Below are 17,309 nucleotides of genomic sequence, written 5' to 3' on the forward strand. Positions count from 1 at the left end.
GTGCTTCCCATCAGTGATCCTCATCATTTGGCGACCACCACCCCTCCTCTCATAGACCCACCCCTCCTCTCACAGACCCACGTCCCTCCCAAAGGGGCAAAGCCCCACGACCCGCTGAGTCTCTACTGTCGTTTTCCCCTGCCAGCCACACCGTTCTACCCCTTTCTGCCCGGAGCATCTTCTGTTCTTCAGGATCAACGAAGGATCCTCGAAGCCATAGCCAACAGCTACTTCCCACCCCAGGATCCTGCCGCAAATTGCTTTAATTTATTTTTACAGGTGGTGGTTGCTGCTTCTGTCTGTGTCCCCGGCCTGGATGCGGACGGTCTTGCTTTGAACCGATAAACGCCCAGGAAATCCGTACTAAATTAGTGACCCAGCGGGGCTCGCCCGTACATCTCAGGCTCCCCCGCGACCTCGGGGCTCCTCGCGCTCGGGTGCGCAGCCGCGCGGGGCTCAGCTGACGAGACCGGCTCCCCCAGGGGCGCGGAAGGGCGGAGGGTGGGCCTGGACCACAAGAGGCGGTGATTGGCGCTCACGTGACCAGGGCTCGCCACCGGCAGGACTCCATCACGTGATGCGCAGCCGGCGGAACGTTTTTCTCACGTGACGGAGGTGCGTGCTTGCGGCCCAATGAGGAGGCGGGGGCGGGGCTGCCGGGGGCGGTGCGCGGGAAGGGAACCCCCGGCATCCGCTGCGGCAGGCGAGACCTGGAGGGAAGCAGCGAGCGGGGGCCCAGTGTGGGGTCGGCGCCAGTCTGAGCCCGGTCGCGAGGGGCAGCATGAAGTGTCTGGTCACGGGCGGCAACGTAAAGGGTGAGTTGGGGCTGGCCTGCGGGCTGGGACGGCCCAGTGCGCCAGCCCAACTGATGTTTCTCCTCTCTTTCCCGCAGTGCTCGGCAAGGCCGTGCACTCCCTGTCCCGAATAGGGGATGAACTCTACCTGGAGCCCTTGGAAGACGGGGTGAGGAGCCAGGGTATTGGGGTGGGTAAGATTCCAACTGGGAACCCTAACCTGGGCTCGAGTCTCGCTCGCATCAGGCAGGATGCCGGTGGGAAGATTTGTCTGCTGAGTTAGTTTCCTCTCCTGTTGCTGGGGCATCAGTTTGGGCTCTGTCATGTTCCCAGGCTGGTGTGTGAATTGAGAGCATTTAGTCCCCAGAAGTGCCCGGTGCCTGGTGGCGGGTGGGGGTAACTAGGTAAAAGGCCGAGCGTGCTGGGCCCGTTGGGTGGAGCCCTTGCTGTGGGAGCGGTGGGAGGCCGACTCAGGGAAGGCTTCATGGCGAAGGTACCTGCTGACTGGAAGGAGAGGGAGGATTTCAACAGATGATGGTGGAAGTGGAGGACATTAGGGCAAGTGTGTGAGCAAAAGCCAGCCGAGAGCTGGGCCTGTCACTGCTGATGACTGCATCCCGCTCCCTGCTTCTCCTGGCCCAGCTCTCCCTCCGGACTGTGAACTCCTCCCGCTCTGCCTATGCCTGCTTCCTCTTTGCCCCGCTCTTCTTCCAGCAGTACCAGGCGGCCACCCCTGGTCAGGACCCGCTGCGCTGTAAGATCTTGATGAAGGTGAGGCCCTTCCCTCAGAAGTGGCAGCTCATTCCCTCAGGAACCGCTAACAGCAGTGCGTGCGCTCTGGGGCACACAGTAGACGCCAGCTGGGGACAGAGATGTACGTAGGAGCAATCCAGTATAAAATGCAGTGAGGGGGCGCATAGCGAAGACATCCACAGAGGGTAACAGGAGATATGGAGAGGGTAATTGATTCTGCCGGAGACCTTGAGAGAGTGATGACATTCAAGTTGGTCCTTAAAAAGTAAACAGGTCTTTCAGGGCATTAGACGAGGGGAACAGCACAAAGGTTTGGAAGGGCATAAATGTCTGCATGTGTGGGAGGTCCGTTCCTGGTGTGACAGGGCTGAGCCCACGATGTTGCCAGGGCCTGAGGGGATGTGAGAGTTGGTTGGTGGAGACGCAATACTGGGCTGATGTGTTTTCCCCACTCAGTCGTTCCTGTCTGTCTTCCGCTCGCTGGCGATGCTGGAGAAGACCGTGGAGAAATGCTGCATCTCCCTGAATGGCAGGAGCAGCCGCCTGGTAGTTCAGCTGCACTGCAAATACGGTGAGTGAGCAACTGGCTGGGTCCTTAGGGTGCGGGGGTGGAGGTTGGCGGGGCCCACTGAGACGCTGTCTGCCCATCCAGGGGTGAGGAAGACTCACAACCTGTCCTTCCAGGACTGCGAGTCCCTGCAGGCTGTCTTCGACCCAGCCTTGTGCCCCCACGTGCTCCGTGCCCCGGCAAGGTGAGCACGCCCCTGGCTGCAGGCTGAGCCCTAGGTTTCTCTCTTCCATTTTGGGGCCTCAGGGGTCAGTTTAAAAAGGTCCCTCCTCCATCTTCACAGAATTTCTGTGAACCTCAGAGTTCATCCAGCTCCGTTCGCTTTCAGTTCCTTCTCTGACTCTTTACAGGGAGAGGATGGAGTGAGGAGGGCAGGCGCTCCCCTGTTCCATGCTCCTCGCTGTCTTCCGGAGCCTGTATTCTCCACCTCACAGTTCTGGCTTGGCTTTCTGACCACTCAGACCCATTCTGACTCCTCTTTTAGAGAGCAGGTGTCTGACCTGCCCTCAAATCTCCTCTGACCTGAGCACCCTGGAAGGTCCCTTAATTTTTATGGCTCAGAGACTCATAATCCTTCTCTGTCCTGGTTGTCCTCTTGGGGATGTTTCCCATTCAAGGGCAGCCTCTCTTCATACCCGACCGGGCTGTATATAGTCTTGGAGTCCCCAGGCCAAGGCAGGAGGCTGGGCGGGGAGGTTGTGGTCCAGGAGGGCTGCCTGGATAAGCAGCTGTAGGAGTGGAGCCTCTCTGGGCACAGAGCACCGGGGAGCTGTGCAGGGCCTGGGAGATGGGGACTCCAGTGAATGCAAAGGTCCCTGGCAAAGACTAGCGTAGAGAGGAGTGGCTCCTCTTCCCTCCCCACCCCACACGCTGGATGCTGCTTGCCTTCGAGTTACCCAAGGTCTTCTGTTTCTTTTCTCTTGGTAGTGTAGGACATGGTAACTGGCAGGTCCCTTTGGGTTCTGACTTTCTGATTTTCTTAGTTCTGTTGATATAGACCAGGATTTGGGTAAAGAAAGATGGAATCAGTCTCTGGTCTGAGTCTTGGGGTTTTTTTTCTTTCTTTCTTTAAATGAGCAATTGTTTCTCTTTTTTATGAACAATTTCAAATGTACATAAAAGTAGATGCCAACTCCTGTTACAGTTGCCTTGAGGTAAATTCCAGATGTCTTCTTTTCACCTGTAAATATTAAATCCTACTAGACAAGGATCTGAGGGCTCTTTCTGAAGGCCGGGTTTATGCGGACAGTATGGGTATGGTCTCCCACCCCTGGGTGGACAGGTGCTGCCTGCCTGGTTTGGTTCAGTCCGAACAGCCCATCCTTTTCTGGGCTCCGCTCTTGTCTGCCCCATCTCTTGCAAGCAGGCTTCTCTGCCACAACAGCCTGGAAACGTTTGATGGGGCAGGAACCGTGTCCTGCTTCTCCTGTCCCCTTCCTCGGACATGCAAGGCCTGGTTGGGTTCTCTTTGGATGTTGGTGTGTCACTGCCCTGCCTCTGAGAGCAGAGCCACTGGGCAGGACTGAGCCTTGGGTGTAATGCTGTGCCCTCCTCACAGGGTCCTGGGGGAGGCTGTTCTGCCTTTCCCCCCCGCACTGGCCGAAGTGACACTGGGCATTGGCCGCGGCCGCAGGGTCATCTTGCGTAGCTACCAGGAGGAGGAGGCAGGTGAGGGAGCCAGACACGGCCCGGCACAGGGAGCAGAGATGGGGTGGGAAGGGGTTGGGTCCAGGTTCCTCCTGTTCCTGCCCCCATAGACAGCACCGTCAAAGCCATGGTGACTGAGATGAGCATCGGGGAGGAGGATTTCCAGCAGCTACAGGCCCAGGAAGGGGTAGCCATCACTTTCTGCCTCAAGGAATTCCGGGTGAGGCCCCCCGTACACACTCACCACCCTGTCCACTCTCCGCCCTGCCGCGCCCAGGGCCTCACTGCTCTGCCTCTCCCTTCCCAGGGGCTCCTGAGCTTCGCAGAGTCAGCAAACTTGTCTCTCAGCATTTACTTCGATGCTCCGGGCAGGTAATTCCCAGCCTCAGGACAGGGAGGGGAGGGTTCTGGGATGCCAGGAGCCAAAGGGCCTTGACCGTGCCTGGACCCATCACCTGCCCAGGCCAGCCATCTTTGCCATCGAGGACTCTCTGCTGGAGGGCCACTTTGTCCTGGCCACGCTCTTAGAGCCAGACCTGCACGCCCAGGATCTGCACTCCCCACAGCTCCAGCGGCCAGCACCTCCACTTCAGGCTCACAGGTAGAGCGCCCACCCACCCATTCCTCCCCCACCCCACCTCTGTGCACCCTGGCCTGAGCCTGCTGCTTCCAGCTTCTACACAACCCCCCACTCCCCCCCACCCGCCCCCACTTCCTGTCAGGCCCCAGCCCCTACAGGCTCAGCCTCACCAGTCAGCTGTACTCAGACCCCTCCTACCCAGGGAAGTGTCCCGAGGTCGGGCTGGCTTCCTTCTCTGGCTGAGGCCTCCCCTTGAGCCTTGTCCCAGGCCTAGGAGGGAAAGGGCTGCTGGGAGGCAGGGGGTTGCTTGGGATGGGGGAAGCAGGTGGCTGAAAGGGCAGGTGGGTTGGGGAAGGATGGGCCCAGTGTAGTTGAAGCAGAGGAAGTTTGGTCTGGCCACCCGCCCAGCATGTCCCTGGGCCCCAGTGTTCTCCAGTTCCTGTCTCCTGGGAAGGTGGGGGCTTGGCCCCCAGGTGGCCCAGCTCACAGGACTTGCTGCTCCCCTCCCCCTGCTGAGCTAATCTGGCTGCCGGGATGCCTCCCTCAGGCCTCTACCTGAACTCTGAGGAAAGGATTCCAGGTCCGCCCCTTCCAGGAAGCAGCTACTTAACCCCTGCATCCCCTCCCCTCCAACCAAACCAGGAAGTAGTAAAACCAAGAGGTCACCAATAGTCACAAGGCCCCTGCAGCCGCCCGCCCCCCCCCCCCCCGAGCCCTCTAAGGTGGGGCCCTGCCTCTGTACCCCACTTCCCTCCCAGTTCTCTGCTGATGTTGTCTCTGCCTACAGTACACCCCACCTGGATGACTTTGCCTTTGACGACATTGACTCTTACATGATTGCCATGGAAACCTCCGTGGGCAGTGAGGGCTCGCGGGCACTGCCCTCCATCTCCCTTTCACCTGGCCTCCAGCCCCACTGTAGCCCTGGCCCCTGCTCAGAGGAGGAAGATGATGCTGAGCCCAGCACAGTGCCTGGGACTCCCCCACCCAAGAAGGTAGGGGCTGGAGACAGAGATGGGGAGGAGGAGGAGGAGGGAACAGCCTCTAGAACTCACTCGGCTTCCTCTGTTCTCTTCCCAGTTCCGCTCGCTGTTCTTTGGCTCCATCCTGGCCCCTGCACACTCTCCCCAGGGCCCCAGCCCTGTGCTGGCTGAAGACAGTGAGGGTGAAGGCTGAACCCCTGTTGGGAGGACTGGACTAGATGCAGCCCCAGCCTCCGCCTCTCCCCAGTGCCAGCAGGGACAGGGCCAGCTCTCCTCCTGGGTGGGTGGCAAAGGTGGGCTGTGCTGGAGCTGAGCTGGCTGGTCCTGCAGCCTCCCCCAGGCCCTGCCTGGCTGTCTGTGACTGGCCGGGGTCCTGTCATTTCCCTCTAGCCCCAAGTCATGTCTGTTCCCAGGCTCTGTGTTGAGCTGCCACCTGCCAGGAGGTCCCTCACCTCTTAATCCAGCCAGGTGTATAGCCAGGGCTAGAGCCTGCCCTCTAAGCCCACCTCCCTAAGGGGGAAAAAAAAAAAAACCACAGTGGGGCTTCATTTTCTCTGCTAATCATGACCTGTCCCTTCCTCAAATCCTGGGCACACCTCTAGAAACCCCTGTGGCTGGCACAGATACTTTTGCTTGCTTTTCCAATACTCTCTGGCTTTGGCTTGGAATTCCAGGGGCCCCTGTGGACCTGAGTGTGTGGCTGGAGTTTTCCTGGCTGGGGCCCCATGCCCAGTAAGCCTCCAAGTGGCTCTGGGCAGAAGGGTTGCCAGGCCCAGTGTTTGGGACAAGGGACACAGAGGCCATAGTGAGAATCCAGCTTTGACCTTTATTCAAGAGACCAGATGGGTTGCCCCAGGATCCGGCTGCCAGCCCTGAGGCCAAACAAGGCCTGAGACCCACAATCTGGCCCTGCTTTGCCCTGAGCTGCAGCCTCAGCCCCAGGATCCTGCCTGCAGCCACTGTCGAGGCAGGCAGAGAGAGCCGTGGGGGATTGGATGCTGCTATTGATTCATAAAAAAAAAAAAAGAAAAAATACACCAAGGCTCCGTGTTCCCCGTGACAGGTGGGCCTGGGGGGGCCAGCGTGACCCCTCTATAGCCATGTGATTTCTGTACAATCCACCATCTGGGGCAGAGGGCGGGCACATGGAGGCTATTTCTTGGCTTTGGCGGAGTTGCGGGGTGGGGTGATGGGCCGGCCTCCAGGGTTCAGGCCACTGAACTGCCCGTATTTCCCCTTGTTCTTGTCGGCGGGCTTGAGGATCTAAAAGAGACAAGCTGGTCAGACTCATGAGGCTGAGCCACAGGCCCTTGGCCCCTTCTGTCCCCATCCCCACCTGAAAGGAGCACATGAGCGTCTCATCCACACTCATCATGGCGCCTGCATTGTCAAACTCGCCACAGTAGTTAGGAGCTGAGAAGAGTGTCACCAGCTGCCGCTTGGCAAAGAACTCATAGCCATCTTCTACCACCTGGATGAGGGTGGGAGTGGTTGGTTCAGCAGGTGCTGGCTGCCCAGACCCCACTCCCAGCCAACCAGAGCTGCCAGCCCACCTGATGTGCCCGACAGATGAGGTCCAAGTCATGCTTGTGCAGGAACTTGGCCACCACCTCAGCCCCGAAGGTAAAGGAGACACCACGGTCATTCTCGCCCCAGCCCTGCACGTCCTTGTCAGGGTCAGACCATAGCAGGTCACACAGTAGGCCCTGGTCAGGCACGTCTGTGGGCCGCATGATACGCCGAATCTGCTCCATGGACTGCAGGTCCGGGGACAGGCCTGGGGGGCACAGGGAGCAGGTTGTTTACTGAAGCCTCAAAACAAGGACTCTCCTTCCTCCAGGAAGCCTTGGCCAATCAGCCCCTGTTCCCTACCCCTCCACCCTCCTGGATTCCTGGGAGCCCTGACAGGCAGAACTCATCACCTTCTACCTCTTCAAGTCCCTGTCCTTTCAGGGAGCACAAAGCTCCCTGGAGAAAGGAGACAAAGCATCCATGCATGATGCCAAGGCCACAATAGTAAGTGCAGTCTAATGCTGGGGTGTGGGGGTGCTTAGTGGAAGAAGTGATACCCAAACCATGACTCCAGAGAGAGCTGGAATGTGACTGGGAACACATTCTCCAGCTAACACCTTTGTCCCAAAGCCCCCAGGGATGTGACCAGGCTCTTGCTAAGCATCCCCTCACTATGTGCCCCAGAGCTGCCCTCACCTCCATGGCAGCAGAAGATCTTCTCATCCACAATGGCAGCGATAGGCAGGCAGTTGAAGCAATCGGTGAAGGTTTTCCATAGTTTAATGTTGTAGCGTCTCTTGCCTGCCCAGAGGAAGGAGGTGGCTCATGAGAAGGCCTGTCTGCCCCACCCTCAGCCTGGGTCTCTGGGCCTTCCAAGGCACACTGTGTGCTGTTCAGACACAGCAGGGAGAAGAGAATGGAAGGCGAGAAGGGAAACCCCCCTCCCCCAACTGCCTACCAGCTTTCCAGGAGGAATTTCTAAAGCAGCCAAGTTGCCAGGAACCCCACAGTTACAATTTGGAACAACCTCAGAGTTGGCACCCACCCCCAGCACATGAGGAGGGCCAGGCCAAGACCACGTCTGGTTTATCTCAGCTTCTGGCCAACAGAGTCCAGTCCAGACAAGCTTCCTAAGTGCTTAAGTAACGGATGTACTAGAGGGAAATGTCATCAGGCAAGGCCTTGCATTAGAATAGTGGCAGCCCTTCAGCCAGCTTCACCAGATCCCTCCGGAGTGCCAGGATCCATGCGGGGAAAGCAGGGGGAGGGGGGCAGGGCCCAGAGACATGAATTGGCCTGGCCCTGCCTTCACTGAGCTCAGCCTGACAAGTTTTTGTCAGACACGGATACCCCTACCACCAGGCCAACATGAGGATCCCCTTGAATGACAGGGCCGTTTAGGACCTTGGCAGCCCCAGGCCTGAAGCCTACTCACACTCATCGTAGAAGCCGTAAATGCGGTTGATGCTGGCACATTCGTGATTCCCACGGAGCAGGAAGAAGTTCTCGGGGTACTTGATCTTATAGGCCAGCAGCAGGCAAATAGTCTCCAAAGACTGCTTGCCCCTGTCCACGTAGTCCCCCAGGAACAGATAGTTGCTCTCTGGAGGGAAGCCGCCGTACTCAAACAGCCGCAGGAGGTCGTAGTACTGGCCGTGGATGTCACCTGTGACCCAGAGAACCAGGTCAGTACTAGGTGCAGTCTAAACTTGAATGCAGGGCCAGGGTTGGGTTCAAGGGAGGAGGGATCCAGGGACTTTGTAGGGGGGGGCCAAAGCCACTTTAAGGAAACAAAAGGGCCTGGGCAGGGGGCTCACCACAGATCTTGAGGGGTGCCTCCAGCTCCAGAAGAATGGGCTGGCTCAGGAAAATCTCCCGGGATTTGAGGCACAGACCACGGATCTCGTTCTCTGTCAGCTGGACATTCTTTCCAGGCCGCGAGCCCTGCACTGGGGGTGGCATGAGGCGTCAGGCCCCTGGTCCCTCAGGCAAGAACACGGGTGACCCCATGGGCACTTCTGGGACACCTCGGCTTCCTGGGCCCCTGCTTGCCTTGGGGCAGCTGTCGCTGCTGAGCCTCCTGGGATCCCCCCTCAAGCCTCCGGGACAGGACCCCAACTACCCTCAAGGCACTGGAGAGGGGGCTGCTGTGCGCAGGGGCCTGTTACCCAAAATCTCATAGCGCAGGACCCCTTCCTGGGGCGCTAGGCTTCTTGTGTTTCTCCCTCACCCCAAAAGCCTAGGCCAACCCGTGAGCCCCCAGCCCTGCTCCCAGACGCGCCGCGACTTCGGGGAGCGGCTGCAGCCACGGGACCTCGCGGCCCGTCCCCGCCCAGTCTAAGCTAGCCCTAGGAGGGGCAGGTCCACCCGCGCGCCACTTCCGGGCCGGGCAGGGGGCCAGGGCGCGGCGGGCGCCCACCTCCCCCGACCCGGCCAACCTTCCAGCAGGCGCCCGATGATAGAGTCCAGGTTGAGCTTCTCGCTGTCGGACATGGCGGCGCCGCCGCTCTGGCCCAGCAGCTCCGGGCCCGCTCCTGCCTCCCGCCCTCCCTCTAACTCCTTCCGGCCTGGCGCTCCTTCCGCCCACCCTGGCCCGCCCCGGCCCGCCCCGGCCCGCCCCGGCCCGCCGCCCCGCCTCCTCGGCCGCCTGCCCCGCCTCCTCGGCCGCCCGCCCCGCCCCGCCCGTTGCCCTAGCGCTCTAGCGCCTCCGCAGGACGCCAAGAGCAGCGGCCGCGGAGGCTCGGGAGGCGGAGCCTCGGTCGCGGGGCGGGACTTGGAATGAATTCGTACTCTGGCGCGGAGCCTGCCCAGTGGGCGGGGCTTCGTGGGGCGAGGTCGAGTCTAGTCCCGCCCTTGAGGAGTCACCCACCCCTGTTCGGAGGGTATGGGACCGGAAGTACTGTGGAAGTTGTTTTTCTCTTTCTTCGGGGGCAGGAGGGTGGTGTGAGCTCATTGGTAACCACCTCTCCGAATACTGCGAATTAAGTCCTTGAAGTACAGGAAAGGAAACTGAGGCTCAGAGATAGCAAGGGGCTGGTCCAAGACTGGGCCTCAAAGCCACATTCACGGAGGATCTCTACTTCTTGAGTCTCTGTGGCCGCCGGACAACTGACCACCCAGACACCTGTTGCTGACCGCTGATCACATTCTGGTCCACATTGCCTGTGGTGTATACTAAATTAATTTTCTGTGTGTTTCATTTTTGTCTTTTGAGCAGCATAGTAATGCTGCCTTGTGTGCATGTTAAAAGTACTACTTTGTAAAGAGCAAACGTTAAATAAACCATAATTCTCATTGGAACCCTGAATTGAGTGTCTTATGTGCCAGTAACCTCAAATCTGGAACCCAAGCTTGTACCCACCCAGCCCACTGGGATGGGGGGAGGAGTCCAGGGCCACTGGGTCAGGCCGGAAGAGCCTGGGAGAGGAAGGGGTAACCCCCCACACACATTTGGGAGGGGCCCCCAGCGGGTTGCTGAAGCTGTGGCTGAGGAGGAAGTGAGAGGAGGAGGTGAGATACAGCAGGGAGGTAAGCTGGGCTGGTGGGGACAGGGGCTGGGCCCTGGTCTCTGTCCAGGGGGTCTGGCCTTTCTGCCACTTCTGGGTGTTACCCCACTATCATCCTACAATAAAAGAAAGGGCTTGGTGAGATACCCTGAAATCTGCCCCCTCTGACCTGGGGCTAGGGCCTGGCTGGATAGGAGCCCAGGCCCCAGGCTGGCCAGGAGCTGCCTCTCACATTGACTTTGCCGACATCTTGCAGCCTGTGGTATCGGGGTCTGTGGCACCATGGCCCAGGCCTTGGGGGAGGACCTGGTGCAGTCTTGTGAGCTGCAGGATGACTCCAGCTCTTTGGGATCTGACTCAGAGCTGAGTGGGCCTGGCCCATATCGCCAGGCTGACCGCTATGGCTTCATTGGGGGCAGCTCAGCAGAACCAGGGTAAGTGGGGAAGGGATGGGGTGGGGTGGGATGCTGGGAAAGAGGGTGGGGGCTGAGGGCTGAATTCTAGAGTGAAGCCCAAACTCGAGGGTCTTGGGAGGGTCTGGGGACTCAGCTGGTGTCACCCCTCCTCAGGTTCCAGGTAGAATCCTAAGTCTGGCAGGGCTGCAGTTTCCTATATGCCTATTTTACTTCCAATCTCTGAGGGTTTGCACCCCCCTTGGGGCTAACATTCTTCCCCTTTTAATCTCTGGCCCAGGAATCCCAGCTCCAAATTAAAGAACCTACACCCTTTCCCCTAACAACCCTCCCCCTTCCCAGCATACAGACAAGAAAACAAGTCCAAAGACAGATAGGAAGGTCACACAGCAAAACAGAGACAAAATCAGATGCAAACTCATGACTCCTGGCTTCTAGTCCAGGGCTCTGTCTACCCAACTTCCCCTGTGAGTTGACTGTGTCCCCATCCTGGGGGACAGCCAACCAGCCCCTCCCCCAACACACACCTACACACCCCTTTCAGTCTTTCCTGCTTCTGCCCACATCAGAGCCACATCCTTTCCTGTCCCCATGACAACCACTGGAAACTCCTGGGTGACAGGTCACTGCCCACCCCCAGCCCCCCAGGGCTTGCCAGAGATCTCCAGGGCCAGGAGGTGGGCTCACCTGGGTAACATTAAGAGTGGCAGATACGGGCTCTAGGTAATAGCTGCCCAGCGTCTGGATGCCTGTGCCATGTCCCCCCAGGCCAGGTCACCCTCCTGCAGACCTTATCCGCCAGCGAGAGATGAAGTGGGTGGAGATGACCTCACACTGGGAGAAAACCATGTCTCGGCGGTACAAAAAGGTGAGGAGAAGAGGGGTCCCGCCCAGGCCTCCTTGGCTCATCCGCATTTGCCTCGGCCATGCCCTGGCAAAATTTCCCCTCCGTGTCCCAGCACCTCACGCCTTTCTCCTTCCTACCCAAAATGGCTCTTGTCCAATGACGGGTTGTGCTTGGGGCCTGCCAGGGGGAGCTGGGGAAGCTGGCGTGGCTGGCCTAACAGGGTCCCTTGGCCTCACCCACAGGTAAAGATGCAGTGCCGGAAAGGCATCCCCTCGGCCCTGCGGGCTCGGTGCTGGCCCCTGTTGTGCGGGGCCCACGTGTGTCAGAAGAACAACCCTGGCACTTATCAGGTGAGGGAACTGGCAGGAGTCCCACCTCCCCTTCCCAGGCCCTTCCCCTGAGCCTTCACATCCACCCTCATGCCCACCCACAGGAACTTGCTGAGGCCCCTGGAGACCCACAGTGGATGGAAACCATTGGCAGGGACCTGCATCGCCAATTCCCTCTGCATGAGATGTTTGTGTCACCCCAGGGTCACGGGTACGAGGCCAGTGATGCTCAGGGACCCCCAGCCCCACAGCCCCCAGGCTCTTTGGCCTAGTCCCTCACCTTGACTTTCTATCCTTGCATCTCAGAGGACCCAGCAAGGCCCTGGGGTGGAGTGTGGGGACTGAGGCCTGCACAGGGGTCGCCAGAGGGTGGGGAAGGGATGCCTGGAGGACTGGCCCCTAAAGGGGTCTTCTGGCACAGGCAGCAGGGGCTCCTGCAGGTACTCAAAGCCTACACCCTGTACCGGCCCGAACAGGGCTACTGCCAGGCCCAGGGCCCCGTGGCTGCCGTGCTGCTCATGCATCTGCCCCCAGAGGTGAGTGCCCTCAGCCCTGCCAGAGCAACCCAAGACTCGGACTCCCCACCCCCAGGAACTCTGGCCTCAGAGACCTGTGATCTCTGACTCTCAGGTCCTGTCCTAGTGACCCAGAGCCTCATGACCCCCAACCTCAGTGACCTTCAAGCCCAATGGCCTTGGCTCCAGGAACATGGAACTCTGATCCCTGACCCTTTCCCCAGTGATCTAGGAATCTAGACATTGTCACCTTGATCTCATGACTCCTGATTCTGAACCCTGTGACTATGATCCCTGACCCCAGTGACCCCAAGAACCCAGGACTTGAACTTTGGGATCCTCCTGACCCTTGACCAGTGAGCACCAACCCTGTGACCCTCAAATTCAGCACCCTGAGCCCTGTGACTTCTAACCCCCCAAATCCCTTGGTAGGCCTTTGTCTGGGCAAGGGGAAGCTTTTGGTAAGAACTTCTCCTAACCCACCCCAGCACTGAGTCCAGGCTCCGGCTCCAGGGTCACTCCAGACACCACTGGGTCCAGGCCCTCCCCTTTGCCCCTTTCCTCTGCCCTGTGGTCCCCTCTGTGGTCTCCTCCACGGTGGGTACTCAAGACCTGTGCCCACCCCCAGGAGGCCTTTTGGTGCCTGGTACAGATCTGCGAGGTTTATCTCCCTGGCTACTACGGGCCCCACATGGTGAGAGGCTGGGACAGGGCCAGAGGGAGGTCTGGGTGGGCGAGTGGGGGCCTGGGGAAAAGGGTGGGGCAGAGCCAGGGGTTTGGGAATGGAGTGGAGGTGCTGACGGACGTGGCTGCAGGAGGCTGTGCGGCTGGACGCCGAGGTGTTCATGGCCCTGCTGCGGCGGCTGCTCCCGCGCGTGCACAAGCACCTGCAGCAGGTGGGCGTCGGGCCCCTGCTCTACCTGCCCGAGTGGTTCCTGTGCCTCTTCGCCCGCTCCCTGCCCTTCCCCACGGTGCTGCGTGTCTGGGACGCTTTCCTTAGCGAGGGTGAGTGGGTGGCCGGCCAGGTGGGTGGGGACTGGTGGGGGGACTGGGGCCTGGAGCCTCGGGTGCCTGGTGGGCCCAGGGAACGAGCGTGCCCACTCTGCTCTGCCCCGCCGCCACTGCCGATCCTGGCCCTTGGTATGGGTGCCGGGGTGTGCTGAGGCCACATCCCACCCATGTAATGAATGCTAGCCCTCTCAGCAATGAGCCCACCATAGAGAGGGCGGCATCTACTTGGTGGAAGGCTGGAGTCAGGGAGGCTTCCATGAGGAGACAGGGCAGGAGCTGGGGAGATCACAGCAGTAGGACAGCTCAGGGACTGGGCACGGTCGGGGCATGGCTGATGGAGCTCACAGGCACTGGGTGAGCATTCACAGAGCCCAGTCGCTTCTCTGGAAGCCAGGGCCACTTGAGTGAGCGAGACCTACATTCTGGTGGGGGTGGGGATGGGAGGCAACAGTAACCAAATTAACAAGATATTTATAGATCGTCATAAGTTCCACGAAGAAAATAAAACAAAGGGTGTGCCAGAGTGTAGGGGAGCAGCAGGAGGCGAGTGCTGTTTAAAGATGCTTGTGGCTGCACTGTGGAAGAGGCAAACTGGCAGGGACGTTGTGGAGGCTGAGAGGCCGGGAAGGACACTGTCCACAGGGTCCAGGATACAGATGACTTGAGGGGTCCAGACATGGAGAGAGGGTGGCCAAGAGTGGGAGGAGTTGGGGCAGAGCTGAGCTGGACTCTTTCGGGTTTTGGGGCTCTGCCTTGATACCCCCATCAGTAACCCGCCTGCATTCTTTTCTATGTGGGTTGTCAGGCGGTTGCACCTAAAAAGTGGTAGAAATCGATCAATACCGTTGTTGAGCACCTGCTGTATGCCCAGTTGGCTTCAGGCTAGCTTAGAGCTCTGGCCATGGGTGTCCAAGTCACCATCTACGCGTCCTCCCCTGCAGACTCAGACCCGGAGGGTGGGGCAGGGCCCATCAGGCTGGTGAACTACCCTTGTTCTCTGCTGCAGGCTCCCTTTCATAACAGTGAGAACGTTAGTAGTCATTGTTATCTCTTTAAAGTCACTAGGCCTCACTGGTCCCCTGACTGCTTTTCTCAGCAGACCCAAAGCTGCCAGGAAGGGATTCTGAGGCTCCAGGAACAGGCCCAAGGTCACACCATGTGCGTGCATGTGTGTGCACACGTGTGCACTGTGCTCTTGGCTTAGGGGTAAGGAGCTCTGGCTAGAACCTCTCTGGAATCAAGTCACAGATCTCAGCTGGAAAGGTCTTTGTGTCACCACCCAGCCCTTCCCTGTAGTGATGAGGTGCTGAACCCCAGAATGAAAAGGCTTGGTGCAAGCCTGTCAGTAGCCCCTGGCTCCTGGCGGGCTGCTTTGGTCAGAAGTGTCTGTGGTTGCTGAGACATACTTGATCTGGGTCTCGGCAGCAGAGCTGTAGGAGCAGGGAAGGAGTCTGGCTGAGGGTAGGTTCAGATGCAGACCAAGGAAGGGCAGGACTGGCCCCCACTGAATGAGCCCCTGGCCTGCAGGTGTGAAGGTGCTGTTCCGGGTGGGGCTGACGCTGGTGCGCCTGGCGCTGGGCACTACTGAACAGCGCCTGGCCTGCTCAGGACTCCTGGAGACACTTGGCGCCCTTCGAGCCATACCGCCCACCCAGCTACAGGAGGAGGTCTTCATGCCCCAGGTTGGTGCCCCCTGCCTGTCCTTCTGCAGTGGCCCAACCACTGCTGCACAGTTGGGGAAACTGAGTCCCAGAGCAGGAAGTCAGAGTAAGAACTGGGACTCGCTTTCTGTCCTCAGGCCTCAAGTGGCTTTCTGTGACTCCCTTAGCAAGTCTTTCAGCCCCTCAGCCACTTCCTGGGGCTGTGTACTGCCCGCCCCCCGGAGACCTCATCGTTTCCTGCCCTCCCCTAGGCCAGGTAGGCTCAGTACCGACTGCTTCCCACAGGTGCACAGCGTGGCCCTGTCCGAACATGACCTGCAACGGGAGATCAAGGCCCAGCTAGCCCAGCTGCCTGCGACGGCATCCGGGCCACCCCCGAGGCCGCAGGCCCGCCTGCCTGGGGCCCAAGCCATCTTTGAGGCCCAGCAGCTGGCAGTAACTCGGGGAGGCACTAGGCCCGAGGTGCCCCGCATCGTGGTGCAGCCCCCGGAAGAGCCCAGGCCGCCTCGGCGCAAGCCCCAGACCCGAGGAAAGACTTTCCACGGGCTGCTGACTCGGCCCAGGGGCCCCCCTATTGAGAGCCCCTCAAGGTCCCATCGAGGCTCGACCTCCTTCCTGGACACCCGATTCTGAAGGTACCACGGACTCAGTGTCCCCCAACCCAATTGCCAAAATGGATGATGCCAGCCCTGAAGTGGGCACCGCACTTTACAGCTGGGATTTGATGCCTCAGCTCCCTTCTCAGGGACTCTGTCAGGCACGAGGATGAAGGAAGGTCACAGAGTGAGGTTTCAGGGACCCTGGCCCACCGTCTGCCCACAGAGCTGTCCAGATGCCTGAGCCTTTGCAAGCAAAAAGCTGGTGCTTGAAGGAGCGTGGGGGTAAGGGCGTGGGCTGGGCGAGGGGACCCTGAAAGGCCCCTGGGGAGGCCTGGAATAAAGTCTGAGTGGAAGCCTGTATGGAGTTGGATCGAATGCCCCCTATCCCCACCCCTAGACCAGCTGCTACTTCCCCTCCAGCCCTCATTCCCCTCACAGCCCACCTCTCCTAGTCCATCCCTCGCACCCAAGGGCACAATGAGGCTGCCCATTGGCTGCTGGAAGGTGTTTACCATCGGCAGGAACCAATAGGAAGCGCCTTGCCCTGCCTCTTGGGGGCAGATAAGGCTCCTGTACCTGTGGGAGGAGGGCTCCCCAAGTGGTTGCTGGGCCTAGAAGTGGGGCTCTATTCCCTATTTTGCTTACTCCTCTGCTGGTTCAAGACCCCTACCCATAGTCCTGGGCTGGTCCTCAGAGAGCCAGGCGAGAACAAAGGCCTAGTGTGCCTGGACAAAGGAGAAAGGGCCCGCCCGCCTTTGCCCCCGCCCTAAGCCCAGGCCACACCCCTCGAGACTGCCACCATGGAAACCCCCTCCCACACTCGCTAATTGCCCCCGGGGGTGCCTTGGGTGCCTGGGACAGGAGCCATTGCCAGGACAACGGGGCTGGTTCCGATGCAGGCTTGTGTCCCTGCAGGGCTCATTCCTCCCTGCCTCCTTGGGTGCCCTCCCTAGAAGGATGGAGGGTTGGCGGCATGGCAGGACTCGGGAGTACACGGAGAAAGTGTCTGCAGTCTGTTTAAATGGCAGAGGGCTTGATCTGACTGTCTCAGTGGCTGTATGAGAGCACTGACACCTGTCAGACCCCTGATTCAGGATGGTCTAGTGACAGGACCAAAGGCTCCAGAGATACACTCCCTCTACATACAGTCTTGTGGCCTTGACTGTGTGACTGGCCAGGCCCTGGCTCTGGGGCAGACCATCCCACTCCCAAGGAGCTTATGGCCTGGAGGAGGGACTCACGGAAGCGCACAGCCAGACTGAAGTTTGCCTGGGGGAAACAGGCTCAGGAGGGGACGCAACTTGGCCAAAGCCTTGCTGCCCATGGCAGACCTAAGGTTTACCCCCACCCCACATCAACAGCCATCAACCTGGCATCCACCTCCGTCTGTCCTCCTGGGGGTGCTCTCTGTCCTGCTCCCACCCACTCCCCAAGTCTTGCCCCACTCTGAGTGTCCTGTGAGTTGAAGAGAACTTCCTGAGCCCTCCCACCCTCCTCCCCACGCCACTAGGGTAACTTGCAGCTTAATAATAGCACACTCTCCTGGAACCCTTCCTCAGACCCCCTCCTCACTTCACCCCAGACACCCTCT

At 59.6% G+C, this 17,309-nt stretch overlaps 3 protein-coding genes across 7 annotated transcripts; 2 read left to right on the forward strand and 1 right to left on the reverse strand.

Annotated features, from left to right (window-relative positions):
* The first annotated feature begins 647 nt into the window (after positions 1–647).
* On the forward strand, positions 648–6,351 carry RAD9A (RAD9 checkpoint clamp component A). Of its 3 annotated transcripts, XM_032489978.1 has the most exons (11): positions 653–815; positions 893–963; positions 1,437–1,565; positions 2,004–2,118; positions 2,200–2,299; positions 3,674–3,783; positions 3,873–3,982; positions 4,070–4,134; positions 4,226–4,363; positions 5,130–5,337; positions 5,423–6,351. In XM_032489978.1, exons 1-11 carry the CDS (start codon positions 782–784, stop codon positions 5,516–5,518), a joined length of 1,176 nt encoding a protein of 391 aa, XP_032345869.1. In that variant the 5' UTR covers positions 653–781; the 3' UTR covers positions 5,519–6,351. The 3 variants fall into 3 exon arrangements, with proteins under 3 accessions (XP_032345868.1, XP_032345870.1, XP_032345869.1); XM_032489977.1 differs by having other exon boundaries at positions 648–815; positions 3,873–4,134; XM_032489979.1 differs by lacking the exon at positions 1,437–1,565 and having other exon boundaries at positions 651–815.
* On the reverse strand, positions 6,132–9,433 carry PPP1CA (protein phosphatase 1 catalytic subunit alpha). The gene is made up of 7 exons (XM_032489980.1): positions 9,276–9,433; positions 8,655–8,786; positions 8,273–8,503; positions 7,534–7,638; positions 6,879–7,102; positions 6,662–6,796; positions 6,132–6,588 (listed from the first exon to the last, which is right to left on the reverse strand). The coding sequence occupies exons 1-7, from the start codon at positions 9,328–9,330 to the stop codon at positions 6,478–6,480; spliced, it is 993 nt and encodes a 330-aa protein (XP_032345871.1). The 5' UTR covers positions 9,331–9,433; the 3' UTR covers positions 6,132–6,477.
* An 835-nt stretch (positions 9,434–10,268) lies between these two features.
* On the forward strand, positions 10,269–16,076 carry TBC1D10C (TBC1 domain family member 10C). 3 transcript variants are annotated; one of them, XM_014566308.2, is made up of 10 exons: positions 10,269–10,347; positions 10,600–10,777; positions 11,525–11,624; positions 11,846–11,953; positions 12,037–12,143; positions 12,354–12,468; positions 13,076–13,141; positions 13,263–13,452; positions 14,986–15,140; positions 15,405–16,076. In XM_014566308.2, the coding sequence occupies exons 2-10, from the start codon at positions 10,626–10,628 to the stop codon at positions 15,750–15,752; spliced, it is 1,341 nt and encodes a 446-aa protein (XP_014421794.2). In that variant the 5' UTR covers positions 10,269–10,347; positions 10,600–10,625; the 3' UTR covers positions 15,753–16,076. The 3 variants fall into 3 exon arrangements, with proteins under 3 accessions (XP_014421794.2, XP_006193100.2, XP_014421795.2); XM_006193038.3 differs by having other exon boundaries at positions 10,297–10,365; XM_014566309.2 differs by lacking the exon at positions 13,076–13,141 and having other exon boundaries at positions 10,297–10,365.
* Positions 16,077–17,309: the final 1,233 nt, after the last annotated feature.

This window comes from Camelus ferus, chromosome 10 (assembly GCF_009834535.1).
Source record: "Camelus ferus isolate YT-003-E chromosome 10, BCGSAC_Cfer_1.0, whole genome shotgun sequence".
Lineage (NCBI taxonomy): Eukaryota > Metazoa > Chordata > Mammalia > Artiodactyla > Camelidae > Camelus > Camelus ferus.

Excerpts from the sequence above, each read along its gene's own strand:
- RAD9A (XM_032489977.1), top strand. The coding sequence starts at position 782 with ATGAAGTGTCTGGTCACGGGCGGCAACGTAAAGG. Across the intron at positions 816-892 it reads CACGGGCGGCAACGTAAAGG|TGCTCGGCAAGGCCGTGCAC; the intron begins GTGAGTTGGGGC and ends TCTTTCCCGCAG. Across the intron at positions 4,135-4,225 it reads TACTTCGATGCTCCGGGCAG|GCCAGCCATCTTTGCCATCG; the intron begins GTAATTCCCAGC and ends TCACCTGCCCAG.
- PPP1CA (XM_032489980.1), bottom strand. The coding sequence starts at position 9,330 with ATGTCCGACAGCGAGAAGCTCAACCTGGACTCTATCATCGGGCGCCTG. Across the intron at positions 8,787-9,275 it reads CATCGGGCGCCTGCTGGAAG|TGCAGGGCTCGCGGCCTGGA; the intron begins GTTGGCCGGGTC and ends TGCCACCCCCAG. Across the intron at positions 6,797-6,878 it reads TCATCTGTCGGGCACATCAG|GTGGTAGAAGATGGCTATGA; the intron begins GTGGGCTGGCAG and ends ACCCTCATCCAG.
- TBC1D10C (XM_014566308.2), top strand. The coding sequence starts at position 10,626 with ATGGCCCAGGCCTTGGGGGAGGACCTGGTGCAGTCTTGTGAGCTGCAG. Across the intron at positions 13,453-14,985 it reads GGACGCTTTCCTTAGCGAGG|GTGTGAAGGTGCTGTTCCGG; the intron begins GTGAGTGGGTGG and ends CCTGGCCTGCAG. Across the intron at positions 15,141-15,404 it reads AGGAGGTCTTCATGCCCCAG|GTGCACAGCGTGGCCCTGTC; the intron begins GTTGGTGCCCCC and ends TGCTTCCCACAG.